Source organism: Eublepharis macularius, chromosome 17, assembly GCF_028583425.1.
Source record: "Eublepharis macularius isolate TG4126 chromosome 17, MPM_Emac_v1.0, whole genome shotgun sequence".
Classification (NCBI taxonomy): Eukaryota; Metazoa; Chordata; class Lepidosauria; order Squamata; family Eublepharidae; genus Eublepharis; species Eublepharis macularius.
The window spans coordinates 11,800,787-11,824,246 of record NC_072806.1 but is presented as its reverse complement, the minus strand read 5'-3'; the positions used below and the strand labels follow the sequence as shown (position 1 = coordinate 11,824,246).

General features: G+C 46.6%; 1 protein-coding gene across 2 annotated transcripts in view; it reads right to left on the bottom strand.

The window, feature by feature from the left end:
- Positions 1-23,460, bottom strand: part of EPHB2 (EPH receptor B2) — a 99,268-nt gene that overhangs the window by 113 nt on the left and 75,695 nt on the right. Inside the window, exons 6-15 of one of the 2 annotated variants that reach the window (XM_055001051.1) lie at positions 14,627-14,789; positions 14,255-14,363; positions 13,488-13,592; positions 13,006-13,025; positions 11,811-11,936; positions 11,273-11,520; positions 10,106-10,321; positions 7,045-7,194; positions 4,311-4,504; positions 1,959-2,114 (exon numbers count right to left, since the gene is read on the bottom strand). In XM_055001051.1, coding sequence (XP_054857026.1) covers positions 1,959-2,114; positions 4,311-4,504; positions 7,045-7,194; positions 10,106-10,321; positions 11,273-11,520; positions 11,811-11,936; positions 13,006-13,025; positions 13,488-13,592; positions 14,255-14,363; positions 14,627-14,789 — 1,487 coding nt within the window. The remainder of the gene's footprint in view (positions 1-1,958; positions 2,115-4,310; positions 4,505-7,044; positions 7,195-10,105; positions 10,322-11,272; positions 11,521-11,810; positions 11,937-13,005; positions 13,026-13,487; positions 13,593-14,254; positions 14,364-14,626; positions 14,790-23,460) is intronic. The other variant, XM_055001052.1, reaches the window with a different exon arrangement.

The window sequence follows — 23,460 nt, the reverse complement described above, 5'->3', positions numbered from 1 at the left end:
AAGTTAAAAAAAAAATGGGAAGAAGAAATTCAATTCAATTCACAGTGATGTTTTTGATCATAAAAGTTGTAAGGGGTTTGGGTCCAGACTACTGGACAGAGTCAATCGATGCCTGAACATCACTTCCTTTTCAGAACAGGAAGTGATGTCATGACACTCTAGGAATTTCAAAAATTTCTGTGATAAATATCGTAGAGAAATTTCTACAACATCATGACATCTCAGTTTCAAAACTGGAAGTGACATCCCAGAAGTTTCCACCCTCTAGTACTCCTGGAGAATTCCAGCCAAGATCCAACAACTCTAAAATCTTGACTTCCCCACTCGACCTCCCCAGGGTTTCGTAAGTTTTCAGGGGCTGAGCTTATAAAATTTACCCTCTTCCTCCACCCTGAAATTACTTTCAACTGCTATCAACTCTCCATGCCTCCAAGAACATGCTCAATCATCAAGAGGCCATTTTCTGAATATTTCCCTTTTTGATGGTTGTTGTGGATTTTCTGGGCTGTATAGCCGTGTCTCACTGGGACACTGAGAGATCTCTGTCTTTTGGTGCTACACCTCTGAAGATGCCAGTCACAGCTGCTGGCGAAACGTCAGGAACTACAATGCCAAGACCACGGTTATACAGCCCGGAAAATCCACAACTATCGTTCTCCAGCCGTGAAAGCCTTCGACAATATTTCCCTTTTTGTTTTTGTTGATTTGCAAAGTCACATTTTTTTGCATTCTGGGAAAATCCCAGGAGTATGCAGAAACCTCTGCCTCATCTGTGAATGACCCAGTTTTGTTGCTTTCGTTATCAAATTGGACGCATGCTGTTTTAGGACTTGATATAACAACAGCCTGTTGGTCCACAAGGAATCATTTTTAGTTATTTTTTCTTATGTTTAATTTACATGGCCATATTTTTCTGCGTACACAAGGAGACCCCTGAGTCGGCACAGGTCCCTCCCTTCTCTGTTGGTGCCCCCACTGTGTTGTTTTTATTATCCACACAGGGGCCAGTCAGTTTACTCTTAGATATTGCAACCAACCAACAGGGTCATGAGGGACTTGGCTGTATGCTCAGCAGCAAAAAAGTTCAGGGATGGCTACAAACTCTTAACAGAAAATGATTTTTGCCAAGTCAGTCAGATGAAGCCACCAAATCCTCCCAAATCGCTCTATCAACAACGCAATGCCATTTTTCAAAGAGCAAGAGCCTGTCCTCGCTGTTTTTGAGGCGACAGATGAAAAGTCCAGGAAAACTAAGGCAACGGAAGTAATTGTTGTGAGCTGCTTTGAGCTCCTCACTGAAGAGAAGCATTATAAAAATCAAATACGTGTGAAGAAAGGTGATCTTTACGGATTTTAATTAACGAACAGAAACTGGCGAAAAGTTTTTCAAAATATGCTTACCCGTTTGATCCACGCAATGGAGAAGCAACATCAAAACAGGGATGTTCTCCCCCCACCCCCTCTGACTGAAACATGATGAGAATCCACAAAATGCAAAAACATCCTGAAAATACAGTGATTTCTAACAGCCATCACTGTCAAAACTCTTGATTTGCCGTTGCACAAAGGGGCAAGATCCTGAGGTCTGCCAGCCTCTTACACATAATAACATTAATAACATTTGATTTATATATTGCCCTTCAGGACAATTTAACACCCACTATGAGCAGTTTACAAAGTGTGTTATTAATATTATCCTCACGACAATCACCCTGTGAGGTGGGTGGGGCTGAGAGAGCTCCGAGAAGCTGTGACTGACCCAAAGTCACCCAGCTGGCTCCGAGCGGAGGAGCGGCAAATCAAACCCGGATCTCCAGATTAGAGTCCTGCCACACTTAACCACTATACCAAACTGGCTCTCACTCAATCCTAAAAATACTTTCCTGAGAATCTATTCCCACTGAATAGATCTCTGAATAGATCGGCATAGGATTTTTCTCTCAGATTCTGAAACTTACTCCATGGTCATCTGGGAGACCGCATCGAAGTTAGTGAAGCCGGCGCTGGCAAAGCTCTCCTTGTATTGGCCCATCTTGATGGCGTCAAGCCATTCCTCTACTGTATTGAAGCTAGAATAGTCTGGAATTGTGCGGTCCAGTAAGGGGAGGTTTATCCTGGAAGGAAATCCCAGAAATTGATAGAAGCAAAGAGGAATCAGAATGGAATTTGCTTTGGCATACTAAGCTTCCCCACCAGAATCTACTACGGTGTGAAGAATGCTTCCCCCAGCACAACGTAAAATTGGCAGAGTTCTTTACAAAAGTCAAGCCATCTCCACATTTGATGAATAGCTCTCTCGGACGTCCCTCTCCAGCTCCCGTCTGTGGTTGCAGGAATGCTTCTGCAGTTACGCCAGAAAATTCTGGGGGAAAGCTCATTTCCAACCTTAAAGGTACCACTTAGTCATAATCTTTGCGGCAGGATTATTCCCCTGCACAGGAGTGTTGAGTAAGATATTCCTTGTACTTACTCACAGAATACCAGTACAGTTCAAGCCCCACAGTCATTTTTTTAAAAAATTGAATCTTTTTTCTTTGGCGTAATTCTGAGTCATGTTATGACAGCTCTCAGTCTTGCAGAAGCACTCTGATGCAACCAGGAACATCACAAAAGTTCAGAAGGGCATGGCTTGTAATTGCAAATTTGAATTCATTAGAAACTGAGTTCACTATTCCACCATGGGTCAGGGTTTGGCACCAGCCAGGATGGTCTATATTCTTTATTTAAAATATTTATGTTCTGCTTTCTATTCCACCATGGGTCAGGGTTTGGCACCAGCCAGGATGGTCTATATTCTTTATTTAAAATATTTATGTTCTGCTTTCTATTCCACCATGGGTCAGGGTTTGGCATCAGCCAGGATGGTCTATATTCTTTATTTAAAATATTTATGTTCTGCTTTCTATTCCACCATGGGTCAGGGTTTGGCACCAGCCAGGATGGTCTATATTCTTTATTTAAAATATTTATGTTCTGCTTTCTATTCCACCATGGGTCAGGGTTTGGCACCAGCCAGGATGGTCTATATTCTTTATTTAAAATATTTATGTTCTGCTTTCTATTCCACCATGGATCAGGGTTTGGCACCAGCCAGGATGGTCTATATTCTTTATTTAAAATATTTATGTTCTGCTTTCTCCAAAAACCAGACTCAAAGTAGCTTATGTACCAAATCTTTAAAACAGTCCACCCAGCTTTAAAAGACTGGATGTTCCTGAAGAGGCATTAGAACTGGTGTTGGAAAATTGGGAGTTGGAACTCGTGGGGATTTTCAGTGTCTCCTGGTTCAATGAATAGTGTCAGTACGTATGTTTGGGAAAGAAGGAATTTGTAGGGAGCTTCCTAAGTTGGGCCAACATTCTGAACTCTTTTGGAAAGTCGTCCGTTTTTCCAAGAGTTCTCCAAGAAAAAGTCAGCAAATTGAGTGAATTATAAGGAGAGCTGTGTGTCCACGCACGCACGTGTGGAAGGGACCTCAGCTATTGGGGGCTAGAAATATTTCGCAGTTTTGGAAGCTTTGTACTGGATTGAATCTGTCAAACCTATTGGAGACTAAGAGCAGTGTCCAAGACCTATACAGTCATTGCCATGGATCCATAATGCAGAGAAGGGGAGTAATCACGCACACTGAAGGAGCTCGGAATGTTTAGCTTGGAGAGGAGATGACTGAGAGGTGATAGGATAACCATCTTCAAGTACTTGACGGGCTGGAATATAGAGGATGGCATGGAGTTGTCTTCCACTGCCCCAGAAGCTCGTACCAGAACCAACAGCTTGAAATTAAATCAAAAGAGCTTTCGGCTAAACATTAGGAAGAACTTCCTGACAGTTAGAGTGGTCCCTCAGTGGAACAGGCTTCCTTGGGAGGTGGTAGGCTTCCCTTCTTTGGAGGTTTTTGAGCAGAGGCTAGATGGCCTCTGACAGCAATGCTGATTCTGTGAGCCTGGGCAGAGCATGAGAGGGGAGGGCAGAAGGGGTTGCATCAGTGCTTGGTTTTCATGGCCCTTCTTACATGCCCAGGGTAGTGTTGATTGCCACCTTGGGGTTGGGTGGCGGTTTTCCACAGGCTGGTTTGGCTGTGGAGCAGTGGTCACTGGGGCAGTCGGGGGCGGGGGGAAGGTATTTGTGAATTGCTTGCATTGTGCAGGGGGTTGGACTAGATAACCCTAGAGGTCCCTTCCAATCCTATGATTCTACAATTCTATGAACCCCAGCCAGGCTAAAGTGAGAAGCTGCTGTTTTTGGTGGTCCCTCGAAGATCCTAACATCCAGGAATTCCTTTAGACCAGGGCAGAAAGAGAGCAGCTTACCCCGAGGAGAGAGGTGCCATGGCTTTCAGGCTGTTGGGATTTCGGATCATCTTGTCTAAGGTGTTGACTATCTGCCCAAATTTGGGCCGGTGGTTGCGGTCCTTTTGCCAGCAGTCCAACATGAGCTGGTGTAGAGCACTGGGACAGTCCATGGGGGGTGGCAGCCGGTAGTCTTGCTCGATAGCATTTATTACCTGCAAGACAAAAACCCCCATGGAGGTCACCACCCAGCCATCAAGCCCTTCACTTCGCCAAAACATTGGAGCCTGCAGTTTCAAGACTGTACCGCTTAAAAACCTGTCCGCTTGAAGTCAAGAACATCCCATGGTCCTGTTGCCAAGTTCTATGCGAAGGATGTAATGAATGACTACGAAATTGAGTCAGGAAGTCCCCTGACTTTGGTATCCCATTATAAGAAGAACCGGAATTGGCTAAGCCCCCTTATGTGAGGATTTCATCTGCACTTGCCCCTAGATTGTGATTCCTTTAAACTAGGAAGCTTTGCTACTATTTTTTGTGTCTTGACAACTTTTTGTAAGAAGCAGTCACTATTACAAATCACAATCGGGTCATGCCCTCCTGAGAGAGAGAGAGAGAGAGAGAGAGAGAGAGAGAGAGAGAGAGAGAGAGAGAGAGAGAGAGAGATTCATTCATTCATATTCCAAGTTCAGAAAGACTTGAACACTTCTACTGATTTCCTAATGCCACCCTTCAACGATCTCCACAATCCAGTTCTATGCATCCCACACCATGTTACCCGGTGGCTGCTGGCTGCAAGTCACCCAGCCAATGGCTAGGATCCCTCTTCGTCTCCCTACCCTTTAATCACTGACTCAGACACAGTTCAACCGCATCCAAGGTATTCAAAGCACTCTTTGGGAAACACAGTCTCCAGGTTGTTTGGCCTTAAGACATCCCTACAGTGTTTAGTTCCTTCATATACCTTCTGTTAATGATGCCCTTGTGCCTATTGATAAAACACTGCAAAAAAACAAGAGAGTGAGAGCAAAAAAGAAAGAAAGAAAGAAAGAAAGAAAGAAAGAAAGAAAGAAAGAAAGAAAGAAAGGAAGGAAGGAAGGAAGGAAGGAAGGAAGGAAGGAAGGAAGGAAAAGAAAGAAAAAGAAAGAAAAAGGAAGGAAGGAAGAAAGGAAGAAACCTCGATGTTTAGTTCCTTCATATACCTTCTGTTAATGATGCCCTTGTGCCTATTGATAAAACACTGCAAAAAAACAAGAGAGCGAGAGCGGAAGGAAGGAAGGAAGCTCGATGTAATCTTTGCATACAGGTTCTTTTTGGTTTGTGATGTTTTACCAATGTGCAGAAGCATATGTATGCATTCTACCCCAGATACTCTTGCATGTCTCAGACAGCGATCTCTCTTGCAAGAGGGACTGCTCCTAATTCTTGCCACCAACCAGCTTCCTCAGCTTTGGCTGTGATCACCAGCAGAAGAGAAGGCAGTTCATGTCTCTGACAGGACATTTGCGTAGACAGCTGGGGAAGGAGCTCCCGGGGTTTGGTGGGGGCTTGCGAGTGTGTGTGTGTGCTGGTGGAGGGGGGGGAGTTGTCCTCAGTGACAGACAAAGAGAGACAGAATGGCTGGGAACCAGTCTTTAGACTGACAGATGCTTCAGCCCTATTGTAAGAATTAACACCGTTCATGCAGTTTAAACAAGGAAGGAGAAAACACAAGTCACAAATGAACCCGACATAACGTTTTGATTATGATTATAACACAGCAACCTCAAAGCAGAACGTAACAAAATAAGAAAAGCCCTCCAGGATTAGACTGTCTAATCCAGCTTCCTGTTTTCCTCTGGGAGTTGAGGCCTTCAGAAATCTTACAAATAGAGCTTCAAAGGCAAAACCTCTCCCTGTTATTGATTCTCAGAAGCTGGTATTCTGAGGTCCAGTACCTCATAAAATGGAGGGTCAATTTAGCTGTCATAGCTAATATTCACCTATGAACTGCTAGAATTCGCCCGCTCTCTTTTTAAAGCCATCTGATACAGTAACTACATCTTGTGGCGGTGAATTCCATGACTAAATTATGCCTCTGTAAGAATTAGTTTTTTCTGTCTGTCTTGAACCTGTTATCTATCAGTTCTATTGGGGCATTCCCTACATGGGCCTGCCAAGACCTTGTGTCTTTTCAGTGGGCCTGCAAGACAGAGATGTTCTGCCAGGCGTATGGTTGAGGTCAGCACTTAGATCTACTGAATTAGCCTCCCTGATGGTCTCTTATCACCGGGGGGGCGGGGGCTATACGACCAATTGCCCCCCCATGTATGAGTAGCGATTTGAAACATCAGTCTCACATCTCCACCCCTTCTCCTTTTATGGGTTGTGGGGAAGGATGAACGGAATCCCGTCCTAGAGCATTAGAAATGAGATCGTAGAGCCTGTTTTATGCCGCTGAATTTTAGCGTGTGAATCTGTGATTTTATTGTTTTTATTGTAATTTATTCGTATGTTGTAATCCTCCCTGAGCCTGTTCGTGGGGAGGGTGAACTATAAATTTAATAACAATAACAATAACAATCCTGAATTTGGCCCATTGGTCCATCTACCTTAGAAATGTTCACACTGACAGCTGGACCTATTGCCTCTGCTGGAAGATATGGGAACCAAGCCAGCATGCCAGCTAGTTGGCGTAAAGTCAGGGGTCTCCACATGTCACTGGATGGCATGCTACGGTGTCATCCGGAGCTCTCTACCCTACCAGACGACTTACATCTTGATTGGTCATGTCCCAGTAAGGCCGCTCCCCATAGGACATCACCTCCCACATGACGATGCCATAGCTCCACACGTCGCTGGCGGAAGTGAACTTCCGATATTGGATGGCTTCCGGCGCTGTCCAGCGAATTGGGATCTTCCCTCCCTGCAGGGGGAAAAATACAGAGAAGGACAGACAAGATATTCAAAGGATGTCTCCAGACTGGCTGAAGAGACTAGACAGTGGTATCCAAGGCTGAAACTTCTTCCCTGAATATAGTTACCATTCTAAGCCAGGCTATACTTTTATTCCAGGCCATTTTTAGTACTTCTTTTATTTTAGAAAGCCAGTATGGTGTAGAGGTCAGACAGTCAGACTAGGATCTGGGAGACGAATGTTCGAGTATCTACCATGGAAGCTCACTGGTTGATTGGGGGCTAGTCACACTCTGGGAGTCCGTGGGCTATTTGCAACACCTCACAGGGCTGTTATGAGGATTAAAACGGAGGAGAGGAGAATGGTGGTGTAAGCTGCTTTGGGTCCCTTTTTGGGGGAAAGGTGATATATAAATGAAATAAATAAATAAATAATGTGCATCCCACCTTTCTGCTATTGCAGTATCAGCCAAAATGGCTTACAGCCACCAAATTAAAAGATGAAAGATAAAGCAACAAAATCATTTTTTTTAAGAAAACCATCCATTGTAAAATAGCACAGCAATTAAAAACGATAGCTAATAATAATAATTAAAAATAATTCAAGACAACGGAAGCCAGGATAATAGCAATCATTAAAGCAGCAGTCAATTAAAACTTAAACATTAGCAGTAAGTCAGCACTTAAGTAGAACCGATCAGGAGGAAAAAAATGTTAAATGCCTTCTGAAAAAAATTAGATGACATAAAACATCCCGAGTAAAGGAGGTGAGTAAGGATAGAGCTAGAACAGTTAGGGTCGTACATAGGACACCCCCCCCCCCACACACACACACACAAATGCTCTGGGAATGGCCAGGCAACTATTTGTTGTAAAGCTGGAATGAGAAAACAGAGACAGCCCCAGGTATTGTCCTGGCAATCAGTTCTCCTGTAGTTTCATCTGCACAGATGCAAAATGTGCGCTTAGGCCATCAAAGGGAAGCCAACGCCACATGAGCAGAAGATCAGCCGTGGCAGATCAGATCGCTGGTCCATCTAGTAAAGCACTATTTCCCATGGCTGCAGCAGATGCTGCCAGGAGACTTATGAGCTGGAAGCGGAGGTCAAAGTCTCCCCCAGCAACAGGTCTTCAGAGACGTACAGCCCCTGGACACAAAGATTCCTTTTATTTATCACGGCTAATAGCCAATGGCAGGCCTATCTTCTCTGAATTTGTCTAAGCCCCCATTTCAAGTGGATAACGTCCTCCTGAGTTAGTAAATTCCACAGGTTAAATTATATTTTGGGTACAGAAGATGTTTCTTTTTGTCTGTTCCGAAACTGCAGCCTGGGAATTTCACGAGGTACCTTCAAGTTCTACTATTTTCAGAGAACTGTTCCAGAGGGGTAACCGTGTTGGTTTGTTCCAACAAAGCAAAAGAGAAGAGGAGCGCCCCCCTTAAAGACCAACAATACTGGAATAAATCTTGTTAGTCTTTGAAGGTGCCATTGGACATACGTTTTATTCTATGTTTTATTCTACAGGGAGACAAAGTTCTCTCTATCTGCTTTCTCCAAACCATTGTGTTATTTTATAAACATGTGAAATAACCTGCAGGCTGCAGGGTGACGGCTCGGTTGAAGCCAGAGCTCTCCTACAGGAATCAGACAGCGCAATCCAGCTCAGCTGTCCATGGTGCAGAGAACCAGGAGGTCGAAATTGCCCGAAGGCAGGAAGTGATGGGGGGACACATCTGGCCCAGGAGACAAGCTGTCTCTTGCTGAAAACGACCACCACTTCAAACAGCACGAGCAGAGCAAAGATAAAGACTCTCCTTCTCGAAAGAGGATCTGAGGGTCGCAGGGTATATTATCTAGGTCACACTTCTGCGTGAACTCGCCTTTTCTTTTGCGGCTGAGAGCACCACCGTTTGCGAAAGAGGCCACCGAAGCCTCCATGGGCACTGTTTCCAAGTGCAGAAGCTGCATGGCAACGTTAACAATTTATAATGCTTCTTCCTCGATGAGCAGCGAGTGCGTCCGGGCTGGCAGAGAAACCTCTGCATTTTTTCTGTGTGAGGGAGTACCAGGGGACACCGAGTTGCCAAGGAAGATCCGGACACTGGCTGCTGGAACCCTTGTTTTCACTGGCATATTCCAAACTGCTCTATTGGACCGGACTAAAGTCCATCTTACCTGATGTTGTTTCCAATGATGGTCAGCCCTATGACTGTAGGAAAGCTTATAAAGAAGGTAAACCTGACTCTTGAATCCCTGGATATGGGACTTCCTCTGAACACAGAAGCTCCATTTTTGCTACTGTGGCTAATAGCTGCTGAAAGATCAATTATCAGAAACCTTCTCCTTTTTACTGAACAGTTAAGGCCCCATTTCTTAAGACGATGACGAATTTGTCTGTTTGTTGCTTCTGGGAAGAAAACTGAAGCCGGAGATGCAAGCTGAAGGATGTTGAGAGTGAACAGCTGGGACAGCCAGGCAGAAAGCCTGAGAGCCAAGCTACAAGTGATGCCTGACACAGGCTGGACACTTGTCAGCTTCCCTCAAGTTTTGATGGGAAATGTAGGCATCCTGGTCTTGCAGCTGTAATGGAGAGCCCGATGTACTTAACCTGTGAGCCTTAAAAGTGTCCGGGTTCTGCGGAAACTCATGAACATGGGTTACCATTCTAACTGTGGTGGTGGAAAGAGCTGTCAAGTCATAGCTGACTTAACAGCGATTCCTGGTGGGGTTTTCATAGCAAGAGACTAACAGGCGGTTTGCTGTTGCCTGGCTCTGCAACCCTGGTCTTAATTGGAGGTGTCTCATCCAATTATTAACCAAGGCCGACCCTGCTTAGCTTCTGAGATGGGGCTCACTTGGGCTATCTAGGTCAGTGCACCGCTCTAGCTACTCACAAATTTTCACCTTCCTGCATCTTACCAAGGCGCTGGTGTAAGTGGGATCCGAAGTGTCATCCTCCAGGAAGCGGGAGAGGCCGAAGTCTGAGACCTTGCAGACTAGGTTGCTGTTGACAAGGATATTGCGTGCTGCCAGGTCGCGGTGGACGTAGTTCATGTCGGCCAGGTACTTCATGCCGGCAGCGATGCCCCGTAACATTCCCACGAGCTGGATCACCGTGAACTGCCCATCGTTTTGCTGAGAAGAAAAAAAAAACAATCTGGGATTGTTTGGATATAGCATAAGCTTCCCTACTTGCTGAAGCTCCTTATCAACACAACAACCAGATGGCTGAGATAACGGATGTGAACATGTGAAGAGGCCTTCTACGAAGTGAATCCATCTAGTTTGGTACTGTCTATTCTGTGACTCCTCAGGGTTTCATCTTTCCCAACACCTGCTCTATGAGATCTCCCAGGAACTGAACCTGGAACCTTCTATAAAAAAGCTTTTGCTCTTCAAGTAGGCTGGCCCCAAGCTCATTCATGGTTTTGTTCAATGCTGTATAAAGAAATTTGGCTAAACCAGTCTCATTGTATGAGCCAGTTTGGTGTAGCGGTTAAGACCAGCAGGACTCTAATCTGGAGAACCAGGTTTGATTCCCCACTCCTCTGCTTGAAGCCAGCTGGGTGACCTTGGGCTAGTCACAGCTCTCTCAGAGCTCTCTAAGCCCCACCCACCTCACAGGGTGATTGTTGTGGGGATAATAATAACACTCTTTGTAAACTGCTCTGAGTGGATGTTAAGTTGTCCTGAAGGGCAGTATATAAATCAAATGTTGTTGTTGTTGTTATTCTCCTCCATTACCAGTCTCATTCTTGTTCCATAAGTTTACGTTTACTTGATTTTTTAGCCCGTCCTCCCCACAACCGGGCTCAGGGTGGATTACAATGGTAATAAAATACAAAAATAAGGTAATAAAATCACAATCTCAAGAGAACGTAACTTTCAGGCTTAAAAATTTCAACCATTCCAGGATGGGCCCCCTTAACACTTCCCTGCCCACCAAATAGAGAAGCAACGAAAGCGGGGCAGGTGTGGGTTCGATAATTGAGACATGCCTCTCTCTCTCTCTCACTCACTCACATACAACCAAAGAAACACATAGAGAGAGAGACAGACAGACGGACAGAACGAACTGTGGCATACCCTCAGGAAGGAATCTAACGAGCCATTCTCCATGAATTCAGTAACAATCATGACCGGGGTGCTCTTGGTGACCACTCCCTCCAGGTGGATGACGTTCGGGTGGTCAAACTGTCCCATGATGCTGGCCTCGCTCAGGAAATCTCGACGCTGCTTCTCGGTGTAGCCGGACTTCAGGGTCTTGATGGCCACAAAGCTCTCTCTCTTGCCGGGCAACTTTAAGTGGCCACTGCAAACCTCACCAAACTCTCCTGGGGTGGAGAATGAATGGGAGGGGATGGGGGTTAGGCATCTGTTCTGCCCCTCCCTGATCACAGAGGTGTCCCATTCAATGTTTCGGCCCTTCCTCTTAGCTCAAATTGACGTCAAGGCAAAGTCCTTGCCTATTCACCCAACATTGTTCATTCTGAACCACCCGGAGGCAGGTGAGGCCTCTTATGAGCTCGGCCTGGTCATAGCCACTCCCCCCTTCTGCCATCAGCCAATCAATGCAAACTCCACCCCTCTGACTAGCTAGAAGAAGGGAGATCAAAAGGCTTACCTGCACCAATCACCTGCTCAATTTTGATGCATGAGATGTCGATTTCCTTCGCAAACTCCCTGACAGCTTCATTGGGGTCTTCATAGGTGAAGGGGTCAATGTAAATCTTCATGCCAGGAGTCACTACTCACAAGCGGAAAATGGCAGAGTTGATTATTACTTACCTTTACACCCCGTTCGTCTTCTGAGATGCTCAGGACAATATGCCACTTTGCGTTATCCCCTTTGCCTCTCTCAACAGACCTATGAGGTACCTTAGGCTAACTAACAACTGGTGACAGGCCCAAGGTCAACTTGGAGAGCTTCATGTCTAAGTAAAGATTTGAACCCAGGTCTCTCCAGTTGGATTCTAAGTTTCAAACTCTTGCATGTGTGCACTGGTGCTGAGATGTGACCGCACCAATCTGTGGCTCACCTGTACACTGGATGCACAACTGAGCTGGATAACATACCAGTGTGCTCTCTATGGCATATTATCAGGAATCAAGAGGGATCCAGAAACTACTTTTTTAGAAAGACATTTTGCTATTTGGATGTTCCACTATTCCCTTGGAGCCCAGAAGAAGGGGGAAATGATAAACTGGGGCAGTCATGCTAGGGTGGGCGAGGCTACCCCATTCACTTAATTAAAACTGCCTCACCCAGCCCTGTTTTATGCCTAGTAGAGAAAAAGACAGGCACAATATATGCTGTTATCCTTCTCTTCCGGGGCTTAAACCAGCCCAACAGGGTAATTTTTCTAATTTGGCTCCGGGATATGGCACAAAGGGAAAAGAACGCTGCCTCTTCCCAAGCACTGTAGCCTGAATAGTATTTCCCTCTCTCCCTGTCAGCTGCGTTTCTCCCTTAAATCACATATCAGGGGGCTCAAACTGCAGATTCCCAACACCACATGTCATCCAGCTCTTTGCTGAATGAGTCACCGTCTCTCGAGGGCTGGCAATCGTTTTTCTGTTTCTTCTTATGCATTCCAAAAGATTCTGGGGAAGAAGAGCTACTGCTAGGCCTAGTCAGAAACGGAACAGCTAAGTTGCTCCAATATGCAAAGAGCCAATGAGCTGATGGGATCATTTGGTCCGGACAGGGCCGGATCGAGGGGGGGCAGGGAGGGTAGTCTGCCCCTGGCACCGCCAGGGAGGGGGTGCCAGGAGCAGCTGCCAGCTGCCGGGAGTGCACGGGCGGCAGTGCGGGCAGCCTCGCAGCCCCCCGTGCTGCCTTTTGCCTGCCCTGTAGGACAGGGGGTGGCCGGCTTGCCGTACGCCCCGTCCTGCAGGGCAGGCAAAAGGCAGCGCGGGGAGCTGCAAGGCCACCCACGGCATTCGCCTGCAGGGAGGCGAATGGCGCGGGTGGCTTCCCAGCCCCGCACACTGCCTCCGCTGCTCCACCCTGCGTGATGACGTCACCGAAATGACGTCATCACGCAACACCGTGGTCGGGCTAGGGTTGCCCTGAGCGCTGGCAACCCTCGATCCGGCCCTGGGTCCAGATAACAAAGGGGCATTGAGCGCTAGCGAATCTGGCTTATCCAGAGGGCCAAGTAGGGTTCCAAAGCAAGGTGGGACGGGAACGCCACCCGGGAACGGCACTTTCCCAGAAAAACAAGGAAGGCAGGAAGCTGGCTGGGTGCAAAGGGGCAATTCCCAAGGAAAAGGAGCAGAAGAAAACCTGGAGAACAACACCCCCCTTTCCCCCTGGTCGGTTGAAGAGTACGTACTGTGGCCGCTTGTGTAGTGCTGCAGCTTGTCAGTATACTCGGAATCCGCGCGCTCAAATCCTCGTCTTCTGGAAGGAGAGCACCGTGCTGAGCGGGAGGCAGATGGACTAGCAGAGCAGGGGAGGGGGGGGGGGCAAGGCTGGGCTTCAACTCTCAGCCCAGAGAAAGAGCGTATTCCCCCCTCCCCTCCCCACGAGCCTCCCCCTCCCCCAAGTCACTCTGGCCTCTTGTGCACCGAGCTGGCACAGCATGCTTATTTTTAATTTTATATCCCACTTTTCTCCCGGGGTTGCTTTTCAGATTGTTCCCCTCCCTCCACTTAATCCTTACAACAACCACTTTGCAAGGGTGGGTTAGGCTGAGAGACTGGGACGGGCTCAGGGTCACCTGGAAGGCCTCCGTGGTTGAGCAGGCGATTTTAACCCGGTTGTCCCAGGTCCTAGTCCGACACTCTAACCACTATACACCAGCAGCAACACACTGCTGGAATTGGAGAGGCGTCAGTGCATGCATGTGCGACCGCCTGCCAGGTGCTGCAGAGGTTTCCTCTACCCCCTCCCCTCCAATCCCCTAGCTTCCCATTTGTATTGTTCTCCGGCCACAACATGCTGGACATTACAAAGAGAATCACGTTGCAGCAGCTGCTTCACCTCACTTAGGGTGTTTAGTTTGGCCTTGAGTCCACCCTGCCCCCCTTCTTCTCTGGGTAGCCCCTTCCCAGTTTTCCTACCTGTTGCACACCAAGATGATGACCACTAAGGCAATGAGGAAAACCAGTCCAGCGGCCGAGGAGCCGATGATCAGTGGAAGTTTCTCTTGAATGCTGGTTTGATATTCCGCTGCAAGAAAGATAAAAATGAGGCTCAACGGTGCACGGGTGCACTGATCCGGGCAAAACCCAGCCTTGCTTGCCCCAGGGAAGCTCTGCACAGAGTTGGATTTATGCACGAGCTAAGTTTAGGGGTCAGATTGTGAGGGGCCTCTAGAAAAAAAATGACCCAATTATCATTTTTGGGGAAATGTTATATGGGCTTCTCAAGTTGGCGTAGCTTAGAGCTTCAGCGTGTTTTATTTTGATGCCGGCTGTCCGCCTGGTTCTCACCTTCGGTCATGGTCTGGAAGTACATTTTACCGCTGTAGCGCCCGTAGCCCGCCACCGTGCGTGCCCGCACCTGGAAGACGTAAATGGTGCCAGCTTTGAGGTGCTGCACTGTGACAGTGTTGGTGGGGCTCTTAACCGCTGTGGCGTTGAACTCGCTCAGCTCCTGCCACAGAAAGAGACACGGCATGTGAGGGCAAAGGGTGGCCAAGCTCTCTAAGACATCACATGTTTTTGCAGCCATCTTATAAGGATTGGTTTTGAATGAGTCATTCGGCTTGAAATTACCACAGTTTGTTCGTTTCATTCTTATGAACAATCCAGATGATAGCACAGCGCAACTCACGCTTTCCACCATTTTTTGGGAGGTGGTTTTCCATCAATTGAGGGGGCATGGCTCAGTCATACATCACAAGTTCAACCCTTGACACCTCCAGAAAAGAATCAGGTAGGATGTGATGTGAAAGACCTCCACCTGAGACCTTGGAGAGCTGCTGCCAGTCTGAGGGCCAAGCTACAAGTGACAAATGACACTTGAATGGCAAGTGGATTGAGTGGAGGGCAAGTGAACAGAGAGAAATACACTTGCCGTTCAAGTGTCACTCGTCACTTGTAGCTTGGCCCTGAGTAGACAATACTGACTTTAATGGACTAATGGTCTGACTTAATGGACCGGGACCAGCATATCTGCGGGACGCCTCTCACCATATGTTCCCCGGAGGGTACTTAGGCTGTCTTAGGTCAGCTGATAAGCAACTGTTGATGGTCCCTGGCCCCAAGGATGCTCGCCTGACCTCAACCAGAGTCAGGGCCTTCTCGGTCCTGGCACCCACCTGGTGGAACTCTCTGTCCATGGAAACCAGGGCCAGGCAGGATTTACTATCCTTCCACCGGGCCTGTAAGACAGAGATGTTCTGCCAGGCAAACGGTTGAGGTTGGGGCTTGGGTGAGCTCCTTTTTTTTTTTGTGCTGGTCTCCTGTCAAGCAGGGAATGCAGCCCCCTCCTCCCAATTGTCAGCCGACTCACCTAATGCGTATGCCATCACCCATCCCATGGGATGTATTCGGTCGTGTTTGGCATATGGGTTGCTGTGAGGTGTTTCTGCCTTCTTGCACGGATTCTTATGTTTTAATGAATTTTAATGTGATTAATAGATTTAATGTATTTCAATGTGATTTTTATTGATCGATGTTAACCGCTCTGAGCCCGCTTGCGGGGAGAGCAGGTTATAAGTTTAATAAAACAAACGAATATTTGGTAGTGGGCAGCTTCATGTCATGTTCAGACTTGATTTGTGTCCATCTTTTTCACTTCAAACGCAACTGCACAAACAGCAGGTTGTCCTCGATGAACAGTTAAGGCCTCCAAGGCAGACAATTTGTAAAGCAGAAAAAGTTAACATCTGTTTGAAAAATGGATTTAGAGGAGACCCAAGAATTTACAGGCCAGTTAGTCTAACATCTGCTCTGGGAAAATGGGTGGCAACTGATATTCCAAAGAGAGTTATTGACTGCAGAGAGGAACAAGCCCTACTGAATAATATTAATAACATTTGATTTATATATTGCCCTTCAGGACAATTTAACACCCACTATGAGTAGTTTACAAAGTGTGTTATTAATATTATCCTCACGACAATCACCCTGTGAGGTGGGTGGGGCTGAGAGAGCTCTGAGAAGCTGTGACTGACCCAGGGTCACCCAGCTGGCTTCAAGTGGAGGAGTGGGGAATCAAACCTGGCTCTCCAGATTAGAGTCCTGCTGCTTTTAACCACTACACCAAACTGGCTGAAGAGGAATCAGCATGGCTTCTGTAAAGGGAAATCCTCTTTCTCCAGCCCTCTGGAGGTCTTTGAGAAGGTTAACAGACAAGGGTGATGAAAGAGCCCTTAGATACTTGGGACTTCTGAAAAGCCTTTGACATGGTTCCTCATCAAAAGTTCCTGAAGAAATGAAGCATTCATGCGATAAGAGATCAGATCCTATTGTGGATTATTAAATGGTTAAACAAGACCAGAGAGATTTGGTGTAGTGGTTAAGAGTGGCAGGACTCTAATCTGGAGAACCGGGTTTGATTCCCCACTCCTCTGTTTGAATCCAGCTGGGTGACCTTGGGTCAGTTACAGCTCTCTCAGAGCTCTCTCAGCCCCACCCACCTCACTGGGTGAGGATAATAATAACACACTTTGCAAACCACTCTGAGTGGGTGTTAAGTTGTCCTGAAGGATGGTATATAAATTGAATGTTGTTATTATTATTATTGGTGGCTGTCCAATGATACCAGGTGTGCATTTACCTGGCAACCTGGCTGCCATGTGTAAAGCTGCCTCCATCCAAGGGTAGCTGTGGAAACACATTCACCCTGCAGCTGCCCTCCGAAGACCCAACTGAACATCTATTCCCCCCTCTCTTCCCTAGCAGAAGCACTCAACCGACCACCCCTTTTTTCAATAGAGAGGGGGGCAGAGCCGGGTGAGAAAAGGGCTCCATTTTATGCAATATAGGTCAGGACCTATTTATCAGCTCAAATGATGGTGGGTCTTCCCTCCCCCCCACCCATACACCACTTCCATTCTCCTATTGGGAAGTAAAAATAGGTCATTTGGAGAGATGAGAGGATTCACCCTTTCCTTTGTCATTTGGTGGTGGTGGGAGGAAACATTTGTGACTTCATTTAATCATAGCATTTTAATTAGCTCCCCCCTCCCATCACCCATTTCCCTTCCCCTCTACTGATTCCAGCATTTACTCCGTTTATCATAATTGGGGGAACTGCATGTATGCTGACGAGACCTTCCTTCCCCCTGCCCGCATTTCTGCCTGCCTCCTGAACCCCATTTCAGTCTGGCTCAAATGCACCACGTTCCTCTACCGAGATGAAACTTGCTCGAGAGAATGACGAGTTTACCCTAAAGTGGGGTTCGAAACCAGGCCCGCTATCCTCTATCACAATTTCCAAAGAAACTTTGCGCAGGAGATGAAATCAACGTACAGGACATGAAGGTGCTGCGTGACCCCAAATCTCCCCCCCCCCACCTCTAATCTAGGACTATTAGTCATGTGAATGGTCCCTGTTTTTTTTTTTTAAAAAAGTCTTTAACAGCCAAGGACTGGGCTTGGCTCTTGTGCGAATCAAAGCATCTGCACGATAGGGGCCAGCTATGTGTTCTGCAACCTGGTGGAGCCATCAGATTTGCAGGGGGGGGGGGGGAGAAGAGGATTGGGTTTAAAAAAAAATGGAAAAAGCAATGTCTGCGTATGCACAGCTGTCACCCTCTCCCCCAAAAGTTTTTAGATTTTTGGCAGCATTTGGGGTTGCTGTGCAAACTTCTAAAACATCTTGCTCTGCCTGGACTGGAAAAGAGATCCTGGAAGTACATCCCACCTACTTTAGCAGTCTCGGGACTGGAGAAAGAGTCCACAAGTCGTCGAGGAAATCCTGACATGTAGCAATCGAGAGAGAGGCTTGTTTCAAGGAGGAGATCCTGACAGGTAGCAATTTCTAACGCTGGGGTGGTGTGAAATAGCTTAGGTCTTGAGTTCTGAATAAAATTCAGCTTTTCTTTTTTGTAAGCAAAATATGTGTCTGTGTACATGATCAGACATTAATGAATTTTGTTTCCTTTAATTTTATAAAATACAACTTGCAAGTCTCTTCTGAACTATATTTTCCTGTATTTCTTGGAAAGCATGTTGGGGTGGGTGGGTGGGTGGGGGACTTGGTTGCTGGTTATGTGTTAATTTAAGTCAAAGTGAAATACAAAATATGGAGGACAAAATATGGACAGATGGCTAAACTCATATGGACACTAAGTTGCCTGCTTTGTTTTGTTTTTTAAAATATTAATATACCCACAAGTGCCGGAGGGGTTCACAACCATGTCACGTAGTTAAATACTAATTTTGAAAATGGAGCAATGTAAAACAAAAATACAAAAACTAGTCAGATAGAGGAGGAAAACAAATCTTTAAAAATGAGCAGCAATTTAAACAGTTGTAAAAGTAGGAAAATAAAGCTAGTTCATTCCTCTTAAGACAGCCCCAGATGACTGGAGGGGAATGGAGTCTTAATAATAATATTTAGCTTACACACAGCACTTACAATGTGCTTCGTGCACATTATACTGTTGTAAGACAGACAACAACCCTTTATTATCATTTCAATTTGCAGATGGGAGAAAGGGACAACTAAGGCCATCAACTGCGTCTGTGGAGGAGAAAAGATGGAAATGGGGGACTCCTGAATCACAGAAGTTTCAACCTTGAAGCTTCCATTCTTATTAACCTTGTTCCCAGAGCTTTTTTTCTGGGAAAAGAGGTGGTGGAACTCAGCGGGTTGCCAGCACAGAGGGCAATTCTTGGTGGGAGGTGGTGCCCCTAGTACCACATGTGCGCACGCAAACTGCACGCATGCTCCCAGGGCCAATGACATCACTTTGGGTCAGCTGGAACAAGGGGGGAGTTTTTAAAAGTTTAAACTGCTCTCGGTGAAAATGGTCACATGGCTGGTGGCCCCACCCCCTGATCTCCAGACAGAGGGGAGTTTAGGTTGCCCTCCACGCCACTCCACTCTCCTATTTTAGACAGCGCCAAAGCAGCGGGAAGATAGTGGTAAAAGCACCAGAAGAAAAGGGGTTAAGATGCCCCACCCCACTCGCACTGGTCTTCCCCTTCAGGCAGCAATCTTTATGGCCACATTTTGTTTTTTGAACATTCCAGGGAGCTGAGAATCACGCAAAGCTCATCCTCGATAAGGAGGACGTGTATTGGCTCGCTTCCCCTTTTCTTTTGAACAGCTCCCAGCAACACTCTGGCGCGGCTCTCCGAAACTATATCAATGTTTCCCAATAAAATTTAACACATACGTTTATAGTAATTTTCAGTTTTCCATTTCAAATAGGTTCTCTGCGGGAGAGACATCCAAAGCCTCTTCTCATGTGACAGTCCAAGAGAAACTTGGAGGCTAGTTCCAAAGAAACGCTATCAGGGGCTCCATCTAATGCAGAAATTTTAGCAGAGCTCAAAATTCCAGTTATGGCACACTCAGTTGTGCTCAGGTACAAACTCGGGGAAGGAGAACTATGGGGAGAGATTTCTATTCCCATTTATGTCTGGGGAGGTCCAATGAGTGCTGTTTCTGTGGAGCTTTTGTGGAACATTCATAGCTGTTTCAGTCCCATTTTGCAGCATTCTAAGTCTCCCCACACCATCATGCTTTGCTGTGGGACAGAAGGGGTCCTCTACTTTCACCACAGGGAAGGTCAACCACAGGACACCTGAAGATGTCTTCTGGATCTCAGCATGCTCCAGAAAATGGAGACTCACGACTGTTCGAGAGCAAGATTCGAGTCCAGTAGCACCTTAAAAACCAGCAAGATTGATAGGCTTTTGAGAGTCAAATCTCCCTTTGTCAACGCTTTGACTCTCGAAAGCTTACACCATGGAAATCTTGATGGTCTTTAAGGTGTTACCGGACTCAAATCTTGCTCTTCTACTGCAAACCAACATGGCTACCCACCTGAAACTATGACAGCTCAACTAATTGCATCCCGGTCATGCCCAAGCCAGAGGATGTGCATTACAAGGCAGAGAACCAGGTGAGTGCCCTGCAGGGGGAGCCAGAGAACACCACTGCCCTCTGGGCCCATCACACTTGGAAACCAACACCAGATTTTCCTGCAAGGAATCCCCACAAGAAGCTATATTTTGGAGCAATCAGGACTTGGTGCTCAGCTCAGGTAGGGAGGCGCATTCTTTCCCACTTCTTTCCTTTATTGTCACATGGATTGTTGTGCTCTGCGTTTAACTAGGAGGATTCCTAACATTCATTCTGGATTTCGGACATACAGTTTGCTGCAGTGCCCAGTTCGTCTGCTCATTATAGCCCTTTTCTGGTTTATGTTTCCAATGTGCATTGCTAAAAGACTGAAAAAAGCAATTTTGGTGCGACTGTACACACCACCACATGGGAAATCTTTTGTGTGGTGTTTTACCACACATGTGCACGGAAGGGGGGGGCACTGCACAAAAAGAATCTTTATGCAATGTATGCACCATCGTGTCAAGCATGCTTTTATGCAGTGTTTAGACATTACACATGGGCACATACACACTACTATGGAAGATAGGATTCCCAGGTGGCCACCAGTGGCAAGCAAACTCACAGCGGTTTGCCCCTCTGCACAGCAATTGCAGACAATTGACAGGAGGTGAGCTCCCAGTCAGGCGTTACAACGTCCCATGACTAGACATGGGCACGAACAGAAAGAAAAAAAAAACATGAACATGGTGTTCGTTGTTCGTTGCCATCCATGAACAATGAACAACGAACACTGACGAACATGATCCTGTCATGAACATGTTTGTTGTTCGTGGGGGCCAGCAGGCTCTCCTCCAGCCATCAAGATCTCTACTGCACCACTCCCAGAAACCCTACCTGAGCAGGCAGCAGGAAATGTACCAATAATAAATAATAGCTTGGCCCAGAGCCTGGCAGCAGCCCTGGAACTTGAAGAGGTAGATCCCTATCCCACCACACGAAGAAAATTCAAGCTCCAATGCACTCACCCTGTCTCTCTAACAGCAGCTGTCTCTTCCTGAAAGCCAGAGCTGGGAGCCCCCCTCTCCCCTGGTCTTTTCCTCTTGTAATAAATTTGGAGCTCCAGTCCATACTTGGAAGGAAGACCTGCCTATCAAGCTAAATTGGGCTTAGATTGGGGTTTCCAGGGCAACAGCAGGAGTTCAGACAGAGTTCAGACAATCCCTGCCTAAGTTGCCAAGGGAATTGATTGCAGGTGCCAGATTGTCTGGCTTGACGAACAGCAAAGAACAGCAAGGAACGAGGCTTGCAACAACCATTTGTTTGTTTAGAATGGGGTCTCATGAACAGCTTGTTCGCGAATAGCAGATTGGGCTGTTCGTGGGTTTTTCCAGTTCGTATTGCTGTTCATGCCCATCTCTACCCGTGACATTATTGCGCTGACTGCAGGAGCGCTACTGTGCTTTGCGCAGGGTCCATTTTGGTCGCAAACAGACTGATTCTTAAGGAATCGTCCCCGAAGTCAGCGCAGGAGCACTCCCACAATCAGCATGATGTCATCACTTCCAGAAGAAGAACAAGTCCAGTAAAGGAGACCCGGTAACCCTAAATGCAGAGGATGTAAAAGATCTGAAGGAGTTGATAGCTATGGTAAACTGGGCATGCACACAGTGCTTAATACAAAAGGCCATTCAAAGAAATAGCGCAGTTCCTCATTTCTAACACATCTTGATACCGATCGTATTAACCTCATACTGTGTAATCCGCCTTGAGTCTCAGTGAGAAAGATGGACTATAAATGACGTAAATAAATAAATAAATCAGTTCTGCATTGGAAATAAGACTGGGAAATTCGGAACTATAAAATCTGGGGACAAATTGGGATGAGGATAATTTGGGAAGAACTCCTAACCGATAGGTACCACGTCTTCACACTGAAGAGCAAACTTCACTCCCGCTGCATAGAAAACTTACTCGAGCTAGGGATGTCTGTCTTTCATTGACAGTTACTTGTTTTGACCGTACCAGATTCTTTCCGCAGTACCAGGCTCTGTAACTCTGAGCAGCGCTGAGGGGAAATGCCAATCACACCGCTGTTTGTTGGCCTAGTTCTCACAAAGAGTCAAGATGAAGGGAAGCCTGCATCTAGGCAGTGAAACGTCAAACTGCAGATGAAGGCTCGCAAGACCATACATTGGGGGGGGGAGATCTCGAACGCAGAAAACACGAGAAAGGTTCTAGTCCATTCCCTAACAGGCTCGTCTTTTTCATGGCAGGAGTTGTTTATCAAATGACGTTATGAGCGTTCAGCAATAGTTTGAAGCTAAAATGCATGTTTACAGCCTCCTCTTCCATTTGTGAAAATCAGGTCTTTAAGAATTTGAATTGTGTGCTCGTCTGAGTCCTGAACACTTTATGAAACAGCTGGATTGTCAATAAGCAGGGGCTCTTAACCCACAAGCAAGCTGACACACAGGGGACCTCTGCTGCCAAGTCACTGCCTCTCCACTCTATGAAGAATCACAGGGCTGGCTACAGGGAATTTTTATCAGGGATGATCAAATTTCTAAAGGTCTGCCCTGTTAACAATTCAGTCCCTTTCGACTCCAGTAGATTCGTTCCAAATGTGCCCCATCAAAATTCTCAGATTTCAAGTGCAATCCCTGGAGCAGAGTATCCTTTTCCTCTCTGCAGCCAAGAATGTTTTCTTCTTTGGGTATTATTTGGGAAGGCGATTCTTTGGGCTGAAAGTCCATGCCTCCTTGAGATCCCCAAAAAGGAGCACAAAGGGGAATTTGACACGGCAGGTTTGCTGTTTGTTTGTTTTCAATTTCTATTCCGCCCTCCCCGCACCGGCAGGCTCGGGGCGGATTACATTCATAGACTTTAAAATGTTACATTTCACAATTTAAAATCACAATGAATACAGTATAAATATTTAAAACATAAGCAGCATAACAACAGTTTGACTCAGGCCAACACCCAAACCATCACTGAAAATATATTAAGAAGAAGATTGTTTGGGGTGAATGCTCTGATGGGGAGGGCCCTGTCCTATTCAGTTTGACCAGTGGGGGCCCTGCCAAGCATCAACCATATGCCTGGCAGAACAGCTCCATCTTACAGGCCCGGTGGAAGGATAACAGATCCTGCCAGGCCCTGGATTCATTAGACAGAGTGTTCCACCAGGTTGAAGCCAGGACCGAGAAGGCCCTGGCTCTAGTCGATGCTAGGCGGGCCTCCCTGGGGCCAGGGATCATTAATAGCTGTTTTTCTCCAGATCGAAGCGTCCTCTGGG